Genomic DNA, 21,792 nt, shown 5'->3' with positions numbered 1-21,792 from the left:
AGGTCGCTCTTACGGAGCTGGTTCTAGGCCATTTCCAGGCTGGTTCCGTTCAATACCCTCGTTCTACCGCTGGCAGCCACTCACTGCAAAGCGCCGGCACTTGCAGCCAAACGTCTGCAGGGTGCAGCCACGAACCATCCTCTGCTACCACGTTGTCACGGACTCACAGATCGTGCCCACTCGTGGCCCCATGCGGTCCGTGGGGGGTGCTCCTTCCAGTGAGACCGCCCTTCTCGGGGGTCCACTGTCTCTCGGGATTGGCCCCTCCACCTCCTGGAGCTGCACCTCTCTGAGCCTTAGCACACCTGTTTCTCGCCATGGGCCCCCTCAGGGAGTCCACTCGCTCTGGACCCCCTGGGCCTCCACCCCCGAAGGGGTTGATGCAACCCTGTTCTCTAGACCGGAGTGACTCTCAGCCAGCATAAAACAGGAGGGTTTATTGAGAGTTGAACACAGCACAGGAAACTCTCAGGGCCTCAGGCCTGGCCTCCCTCAGCACAGCACATCCCAGTCCCCCTGCATGCAGGTGGGCTCTGCCTGCTCCCCCTCTCCAGCCCAGAGCCCTCCTGCTTCCCAGTTGGGCATCTGACGTCACCGGCCCCAAGCCCCGCCTCTGTCCATTGTCTTCTCTCCAGGTAAACAGGGTGGCCTGGGCCTCCTCTCCTCTCAGCCCTCCTCTGGCCCCCTCTGGCTGGAACCGGCTGGTTAGGTCACTGGGGTCCTCTCTCCGCAGCCCATTGTCCTCCCACTGGCCAGAACCGGCTGTGACTCCTGCGCTGGGTCTCCAGGTCGCCAGGTCACCAGTCGCTGGGGTATCCATCCTCCAGACCATCGGCTGGGGTCCCAAGTTCCCTCTCTGGTCCTCTGTAACAGCAAACTCCCTCTCCCCTCACCTCGTTAAACCAGTAACACCCGGGGACGCTGAGTCCCACTCCCTCTGCATGCAACCCACTGGAAAACACGGAAAAACCCAAGAAAACCCCCCACTTCGTCACAATTAAGTATAAAAAGTAGGATTTAAGTGGTTTCAAGTAATAACAGACAGAACAAAGTAAGTTACCAAGCAAAATAAAACAAAACACGCAAGTCTAAGCCTAATACATTAAGAAACTGATTACAGCTGAAATCTCACCCCCAGAGATGTTCCAATAAGCTCCTTCCTAGTCTGGGTCCAGCAGTCACTCACACCCTGTAGTTACAGTCCTTTGTTCCAGTTTCTTTCAGGCATCTGTTTGGGGTGGAGAGGCCACCTCTTGAGCCAGCTGAAGATAAAATGGAGAGGCTTCCAGGGCCTTTTATATTCTCTCTCTTGTGGGCAGAGCCCCCTTCGTTCTTCTGTGCAAAGTCACAGCAACAAGATGGCGTTTGTAGCCACCTGGGCAAGTCACATGTCCATGAATGAGTCAGCTTTTTGCAGGACGACGCCATTGTTTACATGTTAGTTTGAACGTTCCCAGGAAAGCTCAGATGTTGATTGGCGTCTCCCAAAGTCCATTGTCAGTTAAGTGTTTCTTGATAGGACTGTTCTCAGTAAGTGCCCATTCTCAAGAAGCTGACCAAATGCTTCATTGAGGCTACTTAGAATCAAAGACATTGATATGAATATTGGCTATGTACTTGTATAACTTCAAATACAAAAATGATACACACATACAGCTGGTCTGGAAGTGGGAGGGGGCAGGAACGCCACAAGGTGGAGAAAGGGAGGGGGCAGGGTGTGATAAATCTGCCGAGATTTGTTTACTGTGATGCCTAGATCCCAGCACCAGACCCCTATGGTTTGTGAGTGGGAATTCCCTAATTAGTCAAGCAGGAAACAACCCCCCTGGACTGGGCTAGGGAAACTTACCAGACTTCAATACTGGAGCCTAAACCTACTAGCCAGAGGCTGCTGTAAGATATAAAGGGGCCCCCACCAGTGAGGCCCAGGGAAGACACCCCATCCCCTCCCATCCGGCTGCTGTCAATGAGGAGGGTGTTGAATTCACACCAGGAAGTTGTCCCTGGATCCTGCTGGGGGCTCCATTTCCTGTATCAGCCTCTGTCTAGTAGGTGAGTGATGAATGTGAAGACTCCTGCCCCCTCTCTCTGCTGGGAGGAGTGGGGGTGCTCTTTGTCTCCCCTCCCCTTGATGCTTCCTGGCTGCTGTCATGTGATGGGGTGTGGGTGGAACTATGCTGCCTGCCTGCCTCCCACAGCTTCCAAGTGATTGGCCCCTCCCCTGTGAACAGCGGGGTTGTCAGTAGGCAGCAGGTACTGAGTGAGGGGCTCTTGCTCTTTCAGGGGCCAATGGCCTTCAGGGAGGTGGTTGTGTATTTCACCGAAGAAGAGTGGGCTCTGCTGGACCCCGCTCAGAGAGCCCTCTATAGAGATGTTATGCAGGAGAACTATGAGAATGTGACCTCGCTGGGTAAGGATTCCTGTCGCCTTGGTTATTAGAAGGGGACAGAAGAGTTGAGGTTCACAACACCCCACAATGCAACCTCTACTCTGCCCTGTTTCAGCAACGCTCCAACAGGCCAATGACACAAATACTAGCACTTTGCCCTGCCCTGCTACACAACACTTTGGGAACAGAGCACAGGAGCAGGATAACACAAAGCCCAACACCTTCTCTTTGCTAAGGCAAAACTTGGTTAGGTCCAGTGCAGGGAACAGAAGGTATCTACTCTTGGCCTGCACTCAAACACTGAGTCTACTGCTCACTATCCATCTCAGACTTTCCTAATGTCACCACCCCTTTACCCTTGCACTCAGGATTCCTTCACTTACCCTCATTGAGCATTGGAGACCATTAGCACATATGCCACCAGACTGCTGACAACCCTCATGGCAAGAACACACCCTTGTGCACCTTCATTGACACAATCTACAACACTTAGCACTGACGTGAGGAATACCTGTTCCTTCAAGAATCACACGCACCTCGCTTCTTATCACAGTCCCAGCTCTGCCAAGCTGCTCCAACAATTCCCTCCACTGTTCATGTAAAGCTACAGCTGACACAGTGCGCATAGCTGAAGTGCATGGAGATAAGTGGTGATATTCAAATCTGTCGAACACAACACAAATAATGGCATGTTCTTAGTCTTCCCTCCTATTGATCATTGATCAGTACATTTTAAGGCCAGGAGATACTATTAGGTCATCTAGACTAACCTTCCATATAGTACAAGCCATACAGTTTCATCCAGTTACCATTGTAGTGAGCTGAATATCTTGTGTTTTGATGAAAATATCTTCCAGAAAGGCATCCAATTTTGAGTTGCAGACTTCAAGAGATGGAAAATTTGGCACTTCCCTGGTTAGTTGATAAACTGTTGCTCCACCCTTACTGACCTGTCATGCAAAGATACCAGATTACTTGCTACTAGCATGGTGTGGTAAAGTATCCTACCATGGAGGACGGAATAAGGCTGCCCTGCCCAGAAACCTTCTGCAAAGGCTTTTGGAGTACCTCCAGGAGAGCTTCATGGAGATGTCCCTGGAGGATTTCCGCTCCATCCTCAGACACGTTAACAGACTTTTCCAGTAGCTGTACTGGCCGCGAATGCATCCCAAGTCCTCAGGGCAAATTAATCATTAAAAAACACTTGCTTTTAAACCATGTTTTATATTTACAAAGGTACATTCACCAGAGGTCCCTCTATGGCTTCATGGTCCAGGATACCGGGTTGGGAGGCTACTTTAGTCAGGCTGAGAAAAAGATCCTGGCTGTTGGGGAGAACGGTGTGCTGTGTGCTCTCCGCAAGCTTGTCCTCCTCCTCCTCATCTTCCCCGTCTACAAAATCCTCAGGCATGGCTGAGAGTAACCCCTCATCGGAATCCACGGTCAGGGGTGGGGTAGTGGTGGCGGCCCCCCCTAGAATTGCATGCAGCTCAGCGTAGAAGCGGCATGTCTGCGGCTCTGCCCCGGAACGTCAGTTTGCTTCTTTGGTTTTCTGGTACACTTGTCTGAGCTCCTTAACTTTCACGCGGCACTGTAGTGAGTCCCTGTTGTGGCCTCTCTCCATCATGCCCTTGGAGATTTTTTCAAATGTTTTGGTATTTTGTCTTTTGGAACGTAGTTCTGCTAGCACGGAATCGTCTCCCCATATAGCGATCAGATCCAGTACCTCCCGTACGGTCCATGCTGGAGCTCTTTTTTGATTCTTGGACTGCATGGTCACCTGTGCTGATCAGCTCTCCATGCTGGACAAACACGAAATGAAATTCAAAAGTTTGCGGGACTTTTCCTGTCTACCTGGCCAGTGCATCCGAGTTCAGATTGCTGTCCAGAGCAGTCACAATGGTGCACTCTGGGATAGCTCCCGGAGGCCAATACCGTCGAATTGCGTCCACACTAACCCTAATTCGAACCGGCAATGCTCTGCTGGACCCCGCTCAGAGAGCCCTCTATGGAGACGTCATGCAGGAGAACTATGAGAATGTGACCTCGCTGGGTAAGGATTCCCGTCCCCTCAGTTCTTAGAAGGGGAAATGAAGAGTTAAGGTTCACAATGCACCCTCAGCTTTGCCCGACAGGCGAATGACACCTAGACTAGCACTCTGCCCTCCCCGCGACAGAACACTTTGGGAGCAGAGCACAGGCGCAGGAGCACAAACGCTAACACCGTCTCTTTGCTAAGGCAAAACTTGGGGTTGGGCCCGATGTAGGGAACAGAAGCTGCCTCCCCCTGGCCTGCACTCAGACACTGAGCCTACTACACACAGTCCATCTCAGACCTTCCTGCTGTCACCACCCCTTTCCCCTTCCAATGAAGAGTCCTGCTGAGTCGTTGCCTTCACTTACCCCTCCCTGAGGCCTGGAGACCCCTCGCATGTACGGCACCAGCCTTCTGACAATCCTTGTGGCAAGAACACACCCTTGTGCACCTTGATTGACGCGTCCTACACCACTCAGCACTGAAATGAGGAATACCTGGTCCTTCCAGTTTCACGTGCACCACTCTTCGTGTCACAGCTCTGCCAGGCTGCTCCAACTAATCCCTCCGCCATTCATGTAAAGCTAGAGCTGGCCCAGGGCACACTGCTGGAGTGCCTGCGGAGAAATGCTGGTGTTCAGTCTGAGGAACATAAAACACACACTGGCATGTTCTTAGTCCTTCCTTCTGGCGATCAATACATTTTAAGGCCGGGGGAGACTATTAGGTCATCTAGTCTGACCTCCTGTGTAATACAGGCCATGGAGTTTCGTCCGGTTACCGTTGTAGTGCACTGAATACTTTGTTTGATGAAAACCTCTTCCGGAAAGGCATCCTGTCCTGACTTGAAGCCTTCAAAAGGTGGGAAATTGGCCCCTTCCTTGGGTAGTTTGTTAACCTTTGCACCACCCTTACTGACCTATTCCCAGTGACATTTGCCAGCTCCAGGGCTAAGGGGTAAGGGCAGAGTTAAGGTTGCATTGCAGGGGTGGTGTGTAGTTTAATTCTTCATTTCCTGGTTTTCAGAGGTTTTATTTTTCACCACCATCCACATGCTGGAAGGGCCCGAGGCAGCACTAGGCAACCTTCACTCTGTTTAATGTACTTTATGGGCGTTTAATTTCCTTGATTTTCTGTTTAATGGATTTTTTTGCCACTGTAACTGTGTCGACACTACGGTTTTTGCTGCAATTTACGTCAGGTCGGGTGTGATTTTTCACATCGCTAACTGCCAGAGCTCTGGGCTCAGAGGTAGTCCCAGCACCTCGGGACAGTCCCAAGGGGGTCTCTGTGACCCAACCCATCACAGGGGGCGCTTGTGGGGGGTAGAAAGGTGAGGATTCAGGGAGTCAGAGATTGTAGCACTTCAGTGAGGCTGCTTTTGCTTAAGTCTCTAATGACCTGTCCCTAGGCAAAGCTCAGAACCAGCACTCCATCCTCCTCCTCCTCGACCTGTCGGCTGTCTGACACCACTGACTGTGATCATTGTCTTGAAATCTGATCTTCCCTTATCCTCTCCTGCTTAGGCTTAGGGTAGGGAGAAGTAGTAACTGGCTTGTTCTGCATCATGGGATGTTTAGGTTGGATATTAGGAAAAACTTTCCAGCTGTGAGTATAGCTAAGTACAGGAATACATTACCAAGAGAGGTTGTGGAATGCTGGTCGCTGGAGGTTTTTAAGAAGTGGTTAGACAGATGGTCTATGTATACTTGGTCCTGCCTCAGGGCTGGAGGATGGACTAGCTGACATCCTGAGGTCCTTTTACCCCTGTGTTTCTGTGATTTTATGATTCCTTATCCTAGCCCTTCACTTTGACCTTGTCTCCCTCTGGCGAATGGGGGCTTTTATTTAGTAGTTTTTTTAAATGAAAAATATGCATGGGTCAGCTTCTCTCTCAATTTGCTTTGTTAGTCACTGGGTGTGAAGGAGTGAATCCCTCTTGTGGGTTGGGGATGTAATTCCTGTTGAAGTAACATAGGCCTGCCTCCGTTTACATGGAAACACGATCAAGGACTGTCCCCATATGAATGCAGCACACTGGACAATGGAAGTCTCAAAGACTGAAGGTTAATGTGTAATGACTGGGTCCAAGGGAAGCAGAACACGAGAACACAACTTCACAGCACTTTGGGACACAGGAACTAGGGTACAAACAGACTGGGCTTAAGTTTGCTGCTTTTCAGGGCAAAAAGACTGAGACAAGGCAATAGCGAGCAAGAGAGATGAAATCAAGGAGGCTTTGAAAAAGCCGGGCAGATGCAACTGCCAAAATGAACGTAGAGTTCAGTTTTGCTTTCCCACACTGACCAAGGGATCTGTAAATCCTGTGTTCCCGTTGTCAAGGCTGTATCCCCACTTTGAACTTTAGGGTACAAATGTAGGGGCCTGCATGAAAACTTCTAAGCTTATCTACCAGCTTAGCTTTGGTCCGCTGCCACCATCTTAAGAATTCCCTCCCTGGGAAGCCTTGAGAAACCTTCACCAATTCCCTGGTGAATACAGATCCAAACTCCTTGGATCTTAAATAAGGAGAAATTGACCCTTCCCCCCTCCTTCCTTTCACCAACTCCTGGTGAATACAGATCCAAACCCCCTTTGGATCTTAAAACAAGGAGAGATCAATCAGGTTCTTAAAAAGAAGGCTTTTAATTAAAGAAAAAGGTAAAAATCATCTCTGTAAAATCAGTATGGAAAATAACTTTACAGGGTAATCAAACTTAAAGAGCTCAGAGGACCCCCCTCTTCTGTCTTAGGTTCAAAGTACAGCAAACAAAAATAAACACTCTGGTAAAAGGTACATTTACAAGTTGAGAAAACAAAGTAAATCTAAGACGCCTTGCCTGGCTTTTACTTACAATTTTGAAATAAGAGAGACTTGCTTAGAAAGATGGGGAGAACCTGGATTGATGTCTGGTCCCTCTCAGTCCCAAGAGCGAACAACCCCTTAAACAAAGGACACACACAAAAGCCTTTCCCCCCCCAAGATTTGAAAGTATCTTGTCCCCTTATTGGTCCTTGGGGTCAGGTGTCAGCCAGGTTACCCGAGCTTCTTAACCCTTTACAGGTAAAAGGATTTGGAGTCTCTGGCTAGGAGGGATTCCATAGCACTGTACACAGGAGAGCTGTCACCCTTCCCTTTATAGTTATGACACGTTGCCTAAGCAATGCAGCCTGGTTCTGAAAAGCCTCTTGTGTTGCTGCAAATACCGACTGGCTGCAGCACCCCAGAAGAGACGGTGTTTCGGAGGAGTCTGAAATCACTGGGACTCGCTGAGGTGCCATCATGACACAAAGGGATGCTGCCTCCAGAATGGCCTGTCTCAGCATGGTGGAGCTGTGGGGATCGCCCTTCCGAAAAGCACAGCCTAGGAAGTAGCACATATTGGAATGTCTGCGCTGCCTCTTGGAGAGACCCTCCCAGCCTGGGTCCGCAGACTGGCCTTGGCGGGCTGTATATAACTGCGTATATGTTGCAGATTGCCCTGGAGCTCAGTCTCTACACCAGAGGTATGTGTACCCCTGGGGTACTGTGGTAGGGCGGCTGCCCCACCTCCAGGTGAGATTGGTCTACAGCTGGCCAGAGCGGGTGGGCATCAGGAGGGGCCTGTGAGAAGCCAATCAGGGCCAGGCTAGGCCCTATATAAAGGCTGCCCAGGAGAGAAGCAGGCGGTCTCTCCCAGACCTTCAAGGGGGAGGGTCTGTCTCCTGAGTGAAGGAGACCAGCACCTCGGACAGCGCAGTGCTGGGCAGGCTCGGGGGAGCAGAGGAGAGCTCCAGCCCAATACCTGTCAGACTGCGGGCCTACAGGGTGCAAGGGGTCAGAGGGGAAGTGACCCAGGGAGGACGGACAGACGAGGGGAGAGGAGGAGGATGGAGTGGCTGCCACTAGAGGGTCCCTGGGTCGGGACCCAGAGCAGTGGGCAGGCCTGGGTCCCCCTCTTCCCCCTTGTGCTGCACCTGGCCGTGGGAGAGCGGCCATATCAGACTGCAACATACCCCCGCCGAGAGGGGCTAGACTTTGAGTTGTGGTTGGCCACTGCGGCAGGAAGACTGCTGTTAACAACAACACCCCCCCCCCCCCAGAAGGGGGTGAGCGTGGACTAGGGGGCACTACCGGAGGGCAGTGTCCTGAAGGGGACGTTGCCGAAGGGGAGCAACGGGGGTCCCGATACCAGTTGGGCAGACGACAGACGGGACACCACAAGCAGAGGGCGCTCCGTGGCGGATAGAGCTAATACCCAGACGTGCCAACAGGAGGCGCCATGGTGGTAAGTCCCAACCCCGTCACAGGTACGCAGAGGACTTTCAGAGTTGCTACGGAAAAATCACTGGCCAAGTCAGTACAAAGGAAAATTTCATACAATGACTTGTTTATACTGATCTATATACTATACTGAAATGTAAGTACAATATTTATATTCCAATTATTTCTTTTATAATTATATGGTAAAAATGAGCAAGTCAGCAATTCATAGTGTGCAGCGACACTTTTGTATTTTTATGTCTGATTTTATAAGCAAGTAGTTTTTAAATGAGGTGTAACTTGGAGATAGGGAAGACAAATCAGACTCCTGAAAGGGGTACAGTACTGTGGAAAGCCTCTGGTCTACACAACTGTTTTTTTTAATGTGCTAGCACAGGGGTGGGCAAACTTTTTGGTCCGAAGGCCACATTGGGGTTGCAGAATTATATGGAGGGCCGGGTAAGGAAGGCTCTCCCCCTCCCACTTCCTGCCCCCTAACTGCCCCCCTCAGACTCTCTGACCCATCCAACCCCCCTGCTCCTTGTCCCCTAACCGCCCCCTCCTGAGACCCCCAACCTCCCCTGCTCTGTGTCCCCAGACTGCCCTGACCCCTATCCACACATCCCGCCCCACCCCCGGGACTCCCACGCCTATCCAACCCCCCTGACCGCACTCCCCAAACCTCCGCCCCATCCAACCACCCTCTGCCCCTTAAACATCCCCCCGGCCCCCTTACCATGCTGCTCAAAGCAGCGTGTCTGGCTCCACACTCCCCCGAAGGAGCGAGGCGCCCCGCCCCCCCAGAGTGCTGCCCACGTGGCACGCTGAGGCTCCAGGGGAGGGGGGACAGCGGGGGAGCGGCCAGAGGGAGCCTCGGGGGCTGGTCAGGAAGGGCCCGCAGGCCGGATGTGGCCCACAGGCTGTAGTTTGCCCACCCCTGTGCTAGCACCTACATTGGAGCACCCATAGGGAGACACATCTCAACCATCGTTGATGCACAAGTTGAGTAACTTCTTCTTTTGTGTGTTACCTGATCTCACTGGTCTTCTTTCCCCTGAGCAGTGTTTCCAGTTTCCAAACCGGAGGTCATCTCCCAGCTGGAACGAGGGGAAGAGCCGTGGGCCCCAGAACTCCAGGGCTCAGAGGAAAGAGAGATCCTGCGATGCAGCGGCATGGGTGAGGGATCATTAAACCTACTCATTGCTTGAAGGAAATAGCTGGGATTCCCAACAAAGACCTTATGAGGTCTCTGGGTTCAGGATGGTCCCTCAGGGCAGATACTGTTCATGGCTTCCTACCCATCCTAACTCCTGGCAGTAGTTCCTTCCCCAAACTCCCTTCTCCCTGGGGGGTGTTTGGATGGGAACTGGATGCAGAATTGATCCCCTCCTCTCGCCCCTTTGGGGAAGAGTTTGGGGAAATTCAGTCCCTGTTTTTTCTCCATCTCCAGCTATTCTCTTGGTTTGTTCCCCCCTTTTTCCTTCTGGTTTCTGAGGTTTTTCTCTCTGTCCCATCAGGTGAGGGGATGGTGAGAGAGACCATGGAGCAGAATCCTCAGCAGGAAGATGATGAAGTGGAACGACAGGGGGCATTATTGCAAAGATGCACAGGGAGTGTGTCCAGGAATTGTGAGCAGGGAAAAGGCTCTCAGGGGCAGCACGGGCCAGAGAAGCAGCAGGGAAACCAGCCAGCACAGAAAGTTGGAATATCTGTTAATTGTCAGGGAACTCGCAAAGGCCTCAAGGAAACCACGGCCCAGCAGAGAATCCTTATGGGAGAGAGAAATAACATGGACTTTGACTGTGGGAAAAAGTGCAGGAGGCGCTCACACTTTACTAGACATCAGTGGATCCACACAGGAGAGAAACCCTATGAATGCTGTGAGTGCGGGAAAACCTTCACTCGGAGCTCAACCCTTATTCGCCATCAGAGAATCCACACAGGGGAGAAAACCTATAAATGCTGTGAGTGCGGGAAAACCTTCACTCGGAGCTCAAACCTTATTCGTCATCAGAGGATCCACAGAGGAGACAAACCCTATGAATGCTGTGAGTGCAGGAAAACCTTCACTCGGCGCTCACACCTTATTCGTCATCAGAGGAGTCACACGGGGGAGAAACCCTATGAATGCTGTGAGTGTGGGAAAACCTTCACTTGGAGCTCTTCTCTTATTTATCACCAGAGAAGCTGCAAGGGAGATAAACACCATGAAAATCTTGTCTAGGGCTCAGAAAAGATTGTTTTTTCCTTTTCCTAATTCCCAAGTAGTGAACTTTAAGGCAGCATTTGTGGCGTCTCAGCTCCTTCCGGTGAGTTGTCTGCTTTTCCCTTTTGCAGCTCACCCTTCCTTGGAGTGAAGCCCACAGTGTTGTTCGACTCCTTTGTTCTGTGTCATGGAAGTGTGTCCCCCTCCAACTGGAATGTCCATCAGCCCCAGATGGGGGAACCAAGAGTGACCTTTACTAGGTACATGGAGGTTAAATCTACCTGGGCTTTGACTCCATTAGGGTTTTCCATGGAGTTAGCGAGATTGAGTTAGCAATCCTGATATAAAAATATAACTTTTTTTTCCATAAAGAAAATAGCCCATATAGCGGCCAGGGTAACATAGGAAATTTCCTCACCGCTGGACCCAACCTCCATCACTTTTCCTAGTCTAACCAAATGTGGAGCATCATGTTTATACTTTTCCTCCCACTGCAAAGTGATTGTTAGTCACCAGATTCCCCCATTAGGGACCGATTGCCTCATTCCCAGTTGTTCCCATGTTGCACTGGGTTCTGCTGAATAGCAGTTGGGTTTTGTACCATTTTTCTCAATGTAAATAGAACCGAGAAGGAGCAGGGATAGAGGGTGTGAGGAAGTGGGGATTTTCCCTTGTTATGTTGTATGTGAGTCTTACTGTTGAGCCTATGTGAGTTTGACTGTTTTGCATGAATACTGCGTGTGTCTCAGTTTCCCTGTGTGCTGCACCCATACCTCGGTGGTGGGAATAAAGCTTATTGGAACATCTCTGAGGGTGAGATATTACCTGTATCAGTTTTTTAATGTATTAGGCTTAGACTTGCGTGTTTTTGCTTTATTTTGCTTGGTGACTTACTTTATTCTGTCTCTTATTACTTGAAACCATTTAAGTCCTACTTTTTATACTTAATAAAATCACTTTTGTTTATTAATAAACCAGAGTAAGTGATTAATACCTGGAGGGGCAAACAGCTGTGCATCTCTATCACTGTTATAGAGGGCGAACAGTTTATGAATTTACTCCGCATAAACTTTATACACAGTAAAATGGATTTATTTGGGGGTTTGGATCTCCACTTTCTACAGTTCCACCACTGAATGTGTCCTATGATTCAGGGTTCTCACCCATCTGTTTGTGGATCACAATTTGTTTTCTTTGCTCCTAAAACAGTAATTTAGGGCCTGAGATGAAAGTGTCACAGACCTGGATGGGGAATTTGAATGGATCTCAAATACAGTGAGATCATTTGGAGTTTAAATCCCAGTTTCCAACTGTTGGCAAAGCCTGTTGTAGGACTTTTCCTACTGAGATGGGGTTGTTTGCAGATGGGAAGGTTGGCTGGTTGGTTTGTTTTTTTCCATTACATCGATGCTAGAACTTTAGTAAATAATATGATTCAAAACTAATGAGTGAAGGAGGTCTGAACGGCTCAGAGGAGAATGCAATGGGAGAATCTCTTGTCCTGATTCTGAGTCATCATATTTAACCTGCTCTGGAATTTCTAGTTCTATGAAACTGGATGTATCATGTGTGATTTTCTTGGGTTTGTATCTTGGGTTTTTCTTGGGTGGATGTATCTTGTGTGACGTGGGTTTTTCCTCTTGAGGGACGTTTGGTCACATGATCAGATATTCATTTTATTTGCCAGACTGTAGCTCAGATTTACTGGGGCCTTTGAGAAAATGACTATTTACTGAGAGTCATTTATTTTATTTTTGCTTTTTCTCTGCGCCCTCCATGATGACATGGAGAAACTTCAAGTGCAGTTCAGTCCACAGGAGAGACTACTCCAAGCTATTGGACATGCTCCCGACTGTTTTTAAATCTCCAGTCTGAAATGGTGAACTAGACCACACCCCAACTTGTGCAACTAACTGAAGTGACTGCACACAATCACACTGCTGCTCAATTGTTTTAGGTCAATATTGTCTCTGATGATCCGGGGAGAGAATTCCACAGTAACTAACAAAGAAGTGGGCAAAAGGCCAATGTATTTGTTTCCCAAGGTAGTTGGGAAAGAGGCTCTTGTGACAGACTAACACCCGTGTTCACACCCTACACCAGGGGTCTCAACCTTTTTCTTTCTGAGTCCCCCCTCCCCCCGCCCCAATATGCTATAAAAACTCCAAGGACCAGCTGGGGTAGGGGGGCAGCTCGGGTCTCTGGGCTACAGCTGCTGGGTCGTGGAGGTTCGGGGTTTCTGCCCTGTGGAGTGGGGAGCACTGGGGCTCTGGGCTTCTGCCCCGCGGGAGGCGGGGGCTCTGGGCTTCAGCCGTGGGGCCCTGCTAACCCCCTGAAACCAGCTCACAGACCCCCAGGGGTCACACTGCCCTACACACTGTTGCAGTAATGTTTGTACAAGGTGTGACGCTAGCAGAGCAGCTTACGTCACAGTGTATTCAGGCCAATTGATGTGTGTATTAGTATAGATCAAAGCGATTGTTAAATGTATAAGTGTATTGGGTGTTTAAACGTCCTGCAAAGTAGTGGAATGTTGTTTGCACTGTTTTCACTTATCTATATTCTGTTACAATGTAATAGCAAACAGTTACATTGTGTATACTCCTGTCACTAAATAACCCATCCAACGCAAATGAAGGTTTTTGGAATGCAAATGAAGAAAAGGTTAATTTCAAAACAAGTGGTCGTAAGAAGCAGGATTCCTGGGGCGTTTGCACTGTTGTTGCACAGGGTGGGAGTGGGGAACTGGGCTGTGACATTATTGACATAATCTGGGACCGTATAGATCATTGTTGCAACCAAGGTCCTGTAGTGGCACCAAATCTTGTATAAAGGGGGTCATATAAGGTGTCTAAGACCAGGTTATGGTTTGCTGATTATGATTGTGCTGTCTATATGTGTGTATCATCTTTGTAGTTGAAGTTATGAATATTGGCTCTATACTGTCTGTATTTCAGTATGCTGTGCTTCTGGGTGACATCGCAGACAAGTTGGTGTCAGCTCTACCTAGCCTGCTTGATGACCCATTAAGGACCATCAGCTATACAATTGACCCATTGAGAGAAGGTGGACACATCTTGTGACTCAGTGAGGTATGCAGGGACTTGCCCATGTGACTCCAAACTCCATTTTGCTGTAATTTTCCACAGTAAGAACAAAGAAGTGTTCTTACACCTGGAAAAGACTATAAAAGGCTGATGCCTCATCTCCATCTTGTCTTCAATCCTGCTTCTTACCTCTGGAGGAACTTTACTACAAACAGAAGCTCTACACAAAAGACTGATGACCCATCCCAGCTGTGGATGTACTCCAGAGACTTGATTTGAACCTGCAGTTTATTCCATCACTGCTACAAGCCTGAACCAAGAACTTTGCCATTACTGTATGTAATTGATTCCATGTAACCAATTCTAGCTCTCATATAGATCTTTTTCCTTTTATGAATAAACCTTTAGATTCTAAAGGATTGGCAACAGCGTGATTTGTGGGTAAGAGCTGATTTGTATATTGACCTGGGTCTGGGGCTTGGCCCTTTGGGATCGAGAGAACCTTTTTTCTTTTACTGGGGCATTGGTTTTCATAACCAGACATCCCCATAACGAGTGGCTGCTGGTGGTGATACTGGGAAACTGGAGGGGCTAAGGGAATTGCTTGTGTGACTGTGGTTAACCAGTGGAGGTAAAACCAAAGTCTTCTCTGTTTGGCTGATTTGGTTTGCCTTAGAGGTGGAAAAACCCCGGCCTAGGGCTAACTGTCCTGCTTGAAGAAATTTGTCCTGAGTTGGTACTCTCAGTTGGGTCCTGCCAGAACCAGCATTGTTACACCCCCAGTGGACGCTGTCCTTAGCTGCAGGCTGCTGTCGCAGGAGTGGGGGGAATCGATCGCTTGCTGCTGAGGAGGGAGGCAGTACAGCCCTCTGGTGCTCTGCTCCTAGCATCTGCCCAGCCTAGGCTGTCCGCTGGCCTCAGCTGCTGCCCCTTCATGCTCTGGAGCAGGGGTTCTCCTCACAATTGTTTTGGTGGCCACTCTGACAGTTTTTCCAAGCCGGAGCCCCACCGCCCAGGGGTTGAAGCCTGAAGCCATAGCCCATGGGCTGAAGCCCAGAGCCTGCTGCTGAAGCCCTGTGGCTGGAGCTGGGGAAGGGTGGAGGTGGGTAAGCTGAAGCCCAGAGTCCCAGGGCTGAAGCGAGGGAGGGAGGGGCACTGAAGCCTCAAACCCACTCCTGGAGCCCTGGCAAGCTGGAGCCCAAAGTCTTCCCCCAGAGCCACTTGGCCCCCTGGTAGGCGAGTTGGGAGCTCACCCCAGCTGCCTGCGGAGTTGACGGTTCCTACCCCATCAAGAACACCCCCAGCCCCACATGCCTGCAGATGCCAGAGTGGGGAATCAGCCTTGACACCAAGTTATTCAGTAAGACTCTGTCACGGGGCGGGACTCACCCCTGCGGCGCCTCCTGCTGGTGTCCTGGGAATTAGCTCTTCACCAGCTCCAGAGCGCCCTCTGCAGGCCGGTGTCCCGCTTGCCGCGGGCCCCCGTGTTCCTCCTGGACCCCGGTGCCCTTTACCCAGGGGTTGTGCCCACTGCAGCAGCAACCCCCCAATCTGGGTTTCCCCACTCAGGGGAACCCCCAACCCCCTATCCCCACCTCGCCTCAGTGGCTACTGCCAGTCACCATCTAGCCCCCGCTCACTGTGGCAAACTGCAGTCTGTAAAGGCCACTCATCACAGGCAAGGGGGGGTTGGACCTGCTGCCTTGGCCTACCCTTGGGCTGCCCTCTGCAACCCCAGTGTCCTGCTGGGCCTTTAACCAGGCCTGCAGCCTGGGGGGTTTCCAGGCCGGAGCTCCCCAGCTCCTCTGGCCTTCCCCCAGCCCTGCTCCACTCTAGGGACCCTGTGAGCTCCTAAGCAGCCCGGCCCTTCCCTCTCTACAGGCAGAGAGAGACTGAATAGCTCCTGGCCCACTGCCCTCTTATCAGGGCCAGCTGGTCCCTGATTGGGGCGTGGCCCCAGCTGTGGCTGTCTTCCCCATCAGCCCAGCCTTTTCCCCGGCCCCAGCCCTCTCCAAGGCCTGCTTTTACCCTTTCTTAACCAGACCGGGGTCACCGCCCCGCCACAGGCCCTAATTCAGCAAGGGAGTTAAGCATGGAGTCATCCCCCTGCATTCAGCAAAGCACTTACACGTGCTTGAGTCCTGTTGCAGCCAACAGGGTTTAAGAACTTGCTTAAAGTTAAGCCTGTATTGAAGTACCTTGCTGAACGGCGGGTTAAGTACTTACCTTGCTCTGAATTCAAGTCGCTGTGGATGGGCTATTCGTGCCCCCTGTGCCACCCAGCGGCCCTGTGCTAGGAGAGGAGAGCACCCGAAAGTGGGACTTAGACACACAATGACAGCGGCTCATTAACACACCTCCCAAATACGTCAGGCTCTAGAGATGTAAAGCACATGGGGACTTTGTAACAGTGTGTACCTGGAACTGGCCCCAAGTCCTGTGGCTGTGATGTGATCTCTGATGCGTCCTCTCTTCCCTTCTGCTCTTGTGACCAACCCTTGGGGCTGGAGGAAGCTTCTCTGTCTCCTTGGTCCTGGAGTGGAATCTTATTGAGTTAGTCTGACATCACCATGGAGATTCTGGTGATGTCACAAATGGAATGGACCATCTGGCCGGCAGGAGCGCAGAGAACGTGATGCTCTGGGCGGAATGAGGGGTGTGGTTTGAAATATCGTTGATCATTGGAAAAGGTGGAGAGGAATCCTGCCCCGGGTAGGGAAAGGGAAGTGGAATTACATCAACCCCTCTGCAAGGCGTTACCAGGCTGAAGGTGCCTCCCTAGCCAGTGACTGTGCTGCAGAGTGGACACATTGCTGCTGAGGGACAGGCACTGGCCTTCTCAGAGAACCCCTCTCCTGAGGCTGGCAATGATCACACTGCACATTGAGCAGAGGGAAGCACATTCAGTGGTACTGAGAGATGCTGCCGCTCCCTCCTTGGGCATGGTTCGCAGCGAGTGGGCTTTAGAACACAGACACAGTTGGTGACAAAGCGTTTGAAGAAGAAAAAAAGACCAAGATGCGTGGGACAGGTTTCAGCTTAGAGTTGGGAACCAAAAATTATGTTCCTGACAGCAACATAATTATCTCCTACTTGGTGGACATGAAACACATTTAACACCGTAAAGCCAATTGTTTTTCATTCAGGTCTCAGCCTCAGGACTTCACCCACATTCCTTAGGCCAGCGGTTTTCAAACTTTTTTTCTGGTGACCCAGCTGAAGAAAATTGTTGATGCCCATGACCCAGCGGAGCTGGGGATGAGGGGTTTGTGGTGTGGGAGGGGCTCAGGGCTGGGGCAGAGGGTTGGAGTGCGGGGGTGAGGGCTGCAGGGTGGGGACAGGAATGAGGGGTACAGGGTGTGGGAGGGGACTCTGGGCTGGGACAGGGGATTGGGGTGCAGGAAGGTGTCAGGCCTCTGGCCTGGGGGTGCAGGTTCTGCGCTGGGGCTAGAGATGAGTGGTTTGGGGTGCAGGAAGGGGCTCCGGGTGTGGGAGGGCTCAGGGCTAGGGCAGGGGATTGGGGCATGGGGTTGGGGCGTGGGGTTGCATAGAATTAAGTCTCACATCTCGCTGGGAACTCTACTTCTTGTGCCCAGAGAGTCTCGGCCCCCTCAGTAGATGACCCGAGAAATACAGTTTCCGCCTTTTCCAAAGAAGTGCTTGGAGTGGCTTTTCCTTTGTGACCACGTGGCTTAATGGATAAGGCGTCTGACTTCGGATCAGGAGAATAAGGGCTCAAGTCCCTTCGTGGTTGTGCTTGTGCAGTTTTACAATTGTGCTGAAACTCCTGCTCCCTTCAGGGCTGTAACTTCTTCTTGGCTGCTCAGGCCGATGCTCTGGCTTCAGCTAGAGCCCCAGGAAGGAGTTGGGGGTTGGGCATCACAAAGGCTGGGGCATGAGTCCCAGGTGCTTCCAATCTAGCCTTTACCATTCCTAACTTGCCAAAGAAAATGGGCGGCTGCCCGGGCTAGCGTGTGGAGCAGTTTCCCTCTTCCAAATGTGCGCCTGTCCCTGTGCTTGAGGGTGTTGCTAAATAGCGCCTTGGGAGCCTGCGTGTTTCTCCACTTCTCGCCAGCTGGGGATAACCCTTTTGGGGTAAAATCTCCTGTCCCACTGCAAAAGTGAGCATCGTGAGTGGGAACGGTCAGAGGCCCCACTAGGGGGGCTGGCCCTGCTTTCCTACTGTCTTCTGATGTTGGCCACAGAGCATCAGCAGCTGCCCCGCATGCTGGCCTGCAGGTGGATTTCAGTGGGTGTTTGGCATGGCAGGGAGCAGGCTAGCTGGGTGTCTTTGTAGCTGTCTGCTGGCCACGCATAGGCATGGTCCTCCCCTCCTCTTGCCCTGCGCTCAATTGCTGTGTGGCTTGTAAGCCTTCCCTTGGAGCTGTCAGCACCAGCTGCCTCTGGTCTAGATGCCCAGAGGAGGAAAGGTATGCTGGGCTCCAGCCTGGGACTCTTCCTCCCTCCTGCCTATTCCTGACTATTAAGCCTGGCCCTGGCACTCCTTCCTTTAAATGCCATGTGGGCAAGAGGAAAAGCGTGGCGGGTGCAGGTACAGGGACCAAAGCTGTGGACATCAGGTGAAGCAGCGAGAAACACAATCATCAGGTCAACCTGCAGGAATCTCTAGCCAGACTGTTAAGTTCTAGGACCCCAACCTATAGCGGCCATCGTGTTGAACCAGCTGGACCAAAGATCTATCTCCAGTGGGCATCAGTCACCCAGCAGGAGGGGACAAAATCATCCTGGTTCACCCAGAGACAGGGTAGCCAAGCACATTGAGCTCCAAGGCTTTGCAGCAAACCAACGTATTTCTAGGAGGTCCCACTAAGATTTGAACTCAGATTGCAGGATTCAGCATCTTGAGTGCCATGGGACCTGCTGCTCTTTCTTTTTCTGGACCACTGTGACTCTCAGCTGGCTGACTTGCACTCTGCACTTATTGCTTCCCACCAGTGTCTTCCTCTCGCAGGACTCTCTCTCCTCCTTCAGCGACTATAGTCCTGCTCTACCGGATCCATGGGGGGGGTAGGGGGTTCTGTAATTCTATCAATTTACTGCTTGTGTCACTTGTGTTTTTATATGGAGCGCTACTTCTCCCGTCTGCAAGTCCCCTCCCAATGGAGCTCTCCGACCTAGGTTCTCTAGGGCTGGGTTTCTCTAACCCCAGAACTGGATGAACACACCCACACTCACACATACATTAAGAGAGCAAGTCTGAGCGGACCGAGTCAATCAGCACTGTCAAGCAGACTCCTTATATGTCTTTGGACTCACTGGGCTGTATGAAGCGGCGCTTTCAAGCTGCCCCCCCTTATATGCCCCTGGGCTCCATGGACTGGGTCAAGCAGCACTTTCAAGCTGTTACCCAGATTCAGCACGTCCCTATCCCCAGTCTCACATCACAATTGTACTGGCAGTAACCTGCTTGATGAGCAAACCCCACAGTATTTTGGGCGCTGCAGGGATCTTTAGCTTAGGTACAAGAAGCGTTGCTGCAGAGTGACTGGGGGAAGCTAAAAACACAAAAGAGTAGAGTTCAACTAGAGAGAGAAGCAACCAGATTTTAACCATAAAAGTTATTTACTGAATAATAGTGATAACTACACAAGGAGGGCTAAACCAACATAACATACATTATTAAAGGTTAATACCTAAGGTAGAAATGAAAACAGAGAGAGAGAGAGAAGGGGATCTCACCGGTCCCTGAAGCTTCAACTGGTCGGGGTTCCCAGGTGATGGTGGTAGCTCAGGATCTTGAGGGGAGGAGACAGGCAGAGTCCCCAGCACGATCAGTCAGGAGAAGATGGAGTCCCAGTGGAACTGAAGCATAGTTTGGATCTAAGTATGAGAAAACTGACTGGAGGATGAGTAGGGATTTTTGTAGAGAAAATACAATGCTCAGTGCCTGCGTGGGGCTGTCCATTCCAGCGGCAGCGTGTGTACAGTCGGGTCTTCCTAACACTCCAGAGCTACAGAGAAGAGCATCATCTATCCCGCAGCAAGGTTGAGGAAGGAGAGACCTGTCATCACGATCCCCGTCACAGCAAACTGAATCCATTTGACCTGTGGAGGGTCCCTCTTCCCAGAGGGTCTCCCCGCCTGCGACGAAGTCCAGCAGTCGTCGGGACTCCCAGTGGTCCTCCTCGAAGGCTCTAAATCAGCCGGAGAGGAGAAGGTCCCGGGCTTCGCACCTGCACGCTGTGTCCACTGCACCTCAATCATAGGAAAGGTTTCTGTACTGGGGTTTCTTTTATTGTTTTCTAAATGCCAAGGGAGGTTTTGTGGGTCTGAGCTTCAAGCTCCTAAAGTCAGTCACTGAATCACTGTATGGTTAAGTTTGTGTTTCTTCCCCCCTCCACCCATTTGCCCCAGTTTTCTGTACCTTTGCTCTTAATATACTTACCCTTGTTTGCACCATATTACCTTGTCTCTCTTTATTTTTATTATATCACACAGGGTAAGCTAAATCCACCGGTGACAGACATGGAAGGGAGCCGAGACTGCTCTTCTGAGAAAAGGGGCTTTCCTTTTCTATCTTTCCCCCTACCATTTTTTCTAGTATTTTCTCTCTGAAGCGTTACCTTACTCCCCTTGGGGTAACACAGCTGTGGCACACAAAAAGGACGTCACTGTGAGCGGCCCATGAACGCAAGACTAGCCTTTGCCTGCCTTGCTCAGCTTGACTTGCTTCCTCACCCCGTTCCTGCCTTAGTTCCCGGGTTGACTTGGTGGTGGAAGGGAACTGGGGGCCAGTAGCGCGGGGAGGAAGTTGAGCTGGACCCTGAGCTAGACTAGACCCTTGTCATCCAGCTGCTAGAATGAGAGCCAGGAGAGAGCAGTGTCTGGCTCACCTTGGTGGGGAGAAGAGACCTGGTGAGTGCTGATCTCCTGCAGTCCCCCCCACAATGCTGGTCAGTTTTATTGTCACTGTAATAGTCAGTGCTTCCCTTCAGGGCCGTCCCTAGAGGGGTGCAGGGCCCAGGACAGATCCCCCCCTTCCCGCCCCAGGCCCCGCCCCCACTCCACCCCTTCCCCCAAGCCCCCACCCCTGTCCTGTCTCTTCCTGCCCTGAACCATTCCTCTCACTCCCCCACCTCTTCCTGTCCCCGCTCCTCTCCCCCAGCACCTCCTGCACACCACTGAACAGCTGGTCACTGGCAGGCGGGAGGCGCTGAAGGGGAAGAGCAGGAGCTTGGGCGGAGGCGGGAAGGGAGCGAAACGTGCCCAGCTGAAGGTTTTTTGCTCGGCCTTGAGGATTAAGCCCGAACCCCCGGCATGGCGAGGTCGGGGTTGTCCTGGGCTCTGTGGGGGGAGAGCTCAGCTGGGAGAAGGGGCAGACTAGGGGAGTTTGTCTCTGATATATAGGGCTTTGTCAGCGGGAAGCTGAAGGTCACATGCTGGGGGTGACAGTGGGGTTTGAGCTGGGGCAGCAGCAGCAGGGGAGCAACTTTTGTGTGTGTGCGTGGGGGGGGTCACTTGGTAAAAATGAACCTGCCAAACCTCTCCCTCTGCTGCAGCAAAAGCCTCATTTATCTCCTCAACTCCCCTCCATGAAAATCTCCACCCCCCCCGCGCCGAGAGACCCCCCCCCCCTCACTCCCATGGAGATTTGTAATTGTTCTAGCTCTTCCTTGGCCTTGTCCAGTTTTCCCAGACAAATTATCAGGGACATTTCAGATGAGAAAAACAAACCAAACCAAATGAAAACCAGAGAAACCCCCACCACACCCTGTTTGGGTCTGAATTTTTCTACTGATATTTGGAGACAATAAAACTCATCCCTCTGCTGGCCAGAAACCAAAGCTAGACCTCCCCCGCTGTGTCTGTGACTTCTGCTACCGGATTACCAATGCGCTAATTCCTTTTGGG

General features: G+C 51.3%; 1 protein-coding gene and 1 pseudogene across 1 annotated transcript in view; one reads left to right on the top strand and one right to left on the bottom strand.

The window, feature by feature from the left end:
• The window catches only part of LOC135889203 (uncharacterized), a 407,029-nt pseudogene that overhangs the window by 37,553 nt on the left and 347,684 nt on the right, over nucleotides 1–21,792 (bottom strand).
• The window catches only part of LOC135889377 (zinc finger protein 420-like), a 157,129-nt gene continuing 145,688 nt past the window's right edge, over nucleotides 10,352–21,792 (top strand). The window contains exon 1 of the mRNA XM_065417245.1: nucleotides 10,352–10,854. Coding sequence (XP_065273317.1) covers nucleotides 10,439–10,854 — 416 coding nt within the window. The 5' untranslated portion in view covers nucleotides 10,352–10,438. The remainder of the gene's footprint in view (nucleotides 10,855–21,792) is intronic.

The sequence above is a fragment of the Emys orbicularis genome, chromosome 15 (genome assembly GCF_028017835.1).
Source record: "Emys orbicularis isolate rEmyOrb1 chromosome 15, rEmyOrb1.hap1, whole genome shotgun sequence".
NCBI classification, from domain to species: domain Eukaryota; kingdom Metazoa; phylum Chordata; order Testudines; family Emydidae; genus Emys; species Emys orbicularis.
The sequence above is the reverse complement of the archived record's forward strand: the minus strand, read 5'-3'. Positions and strand labels throughout refer to the sequence as shown.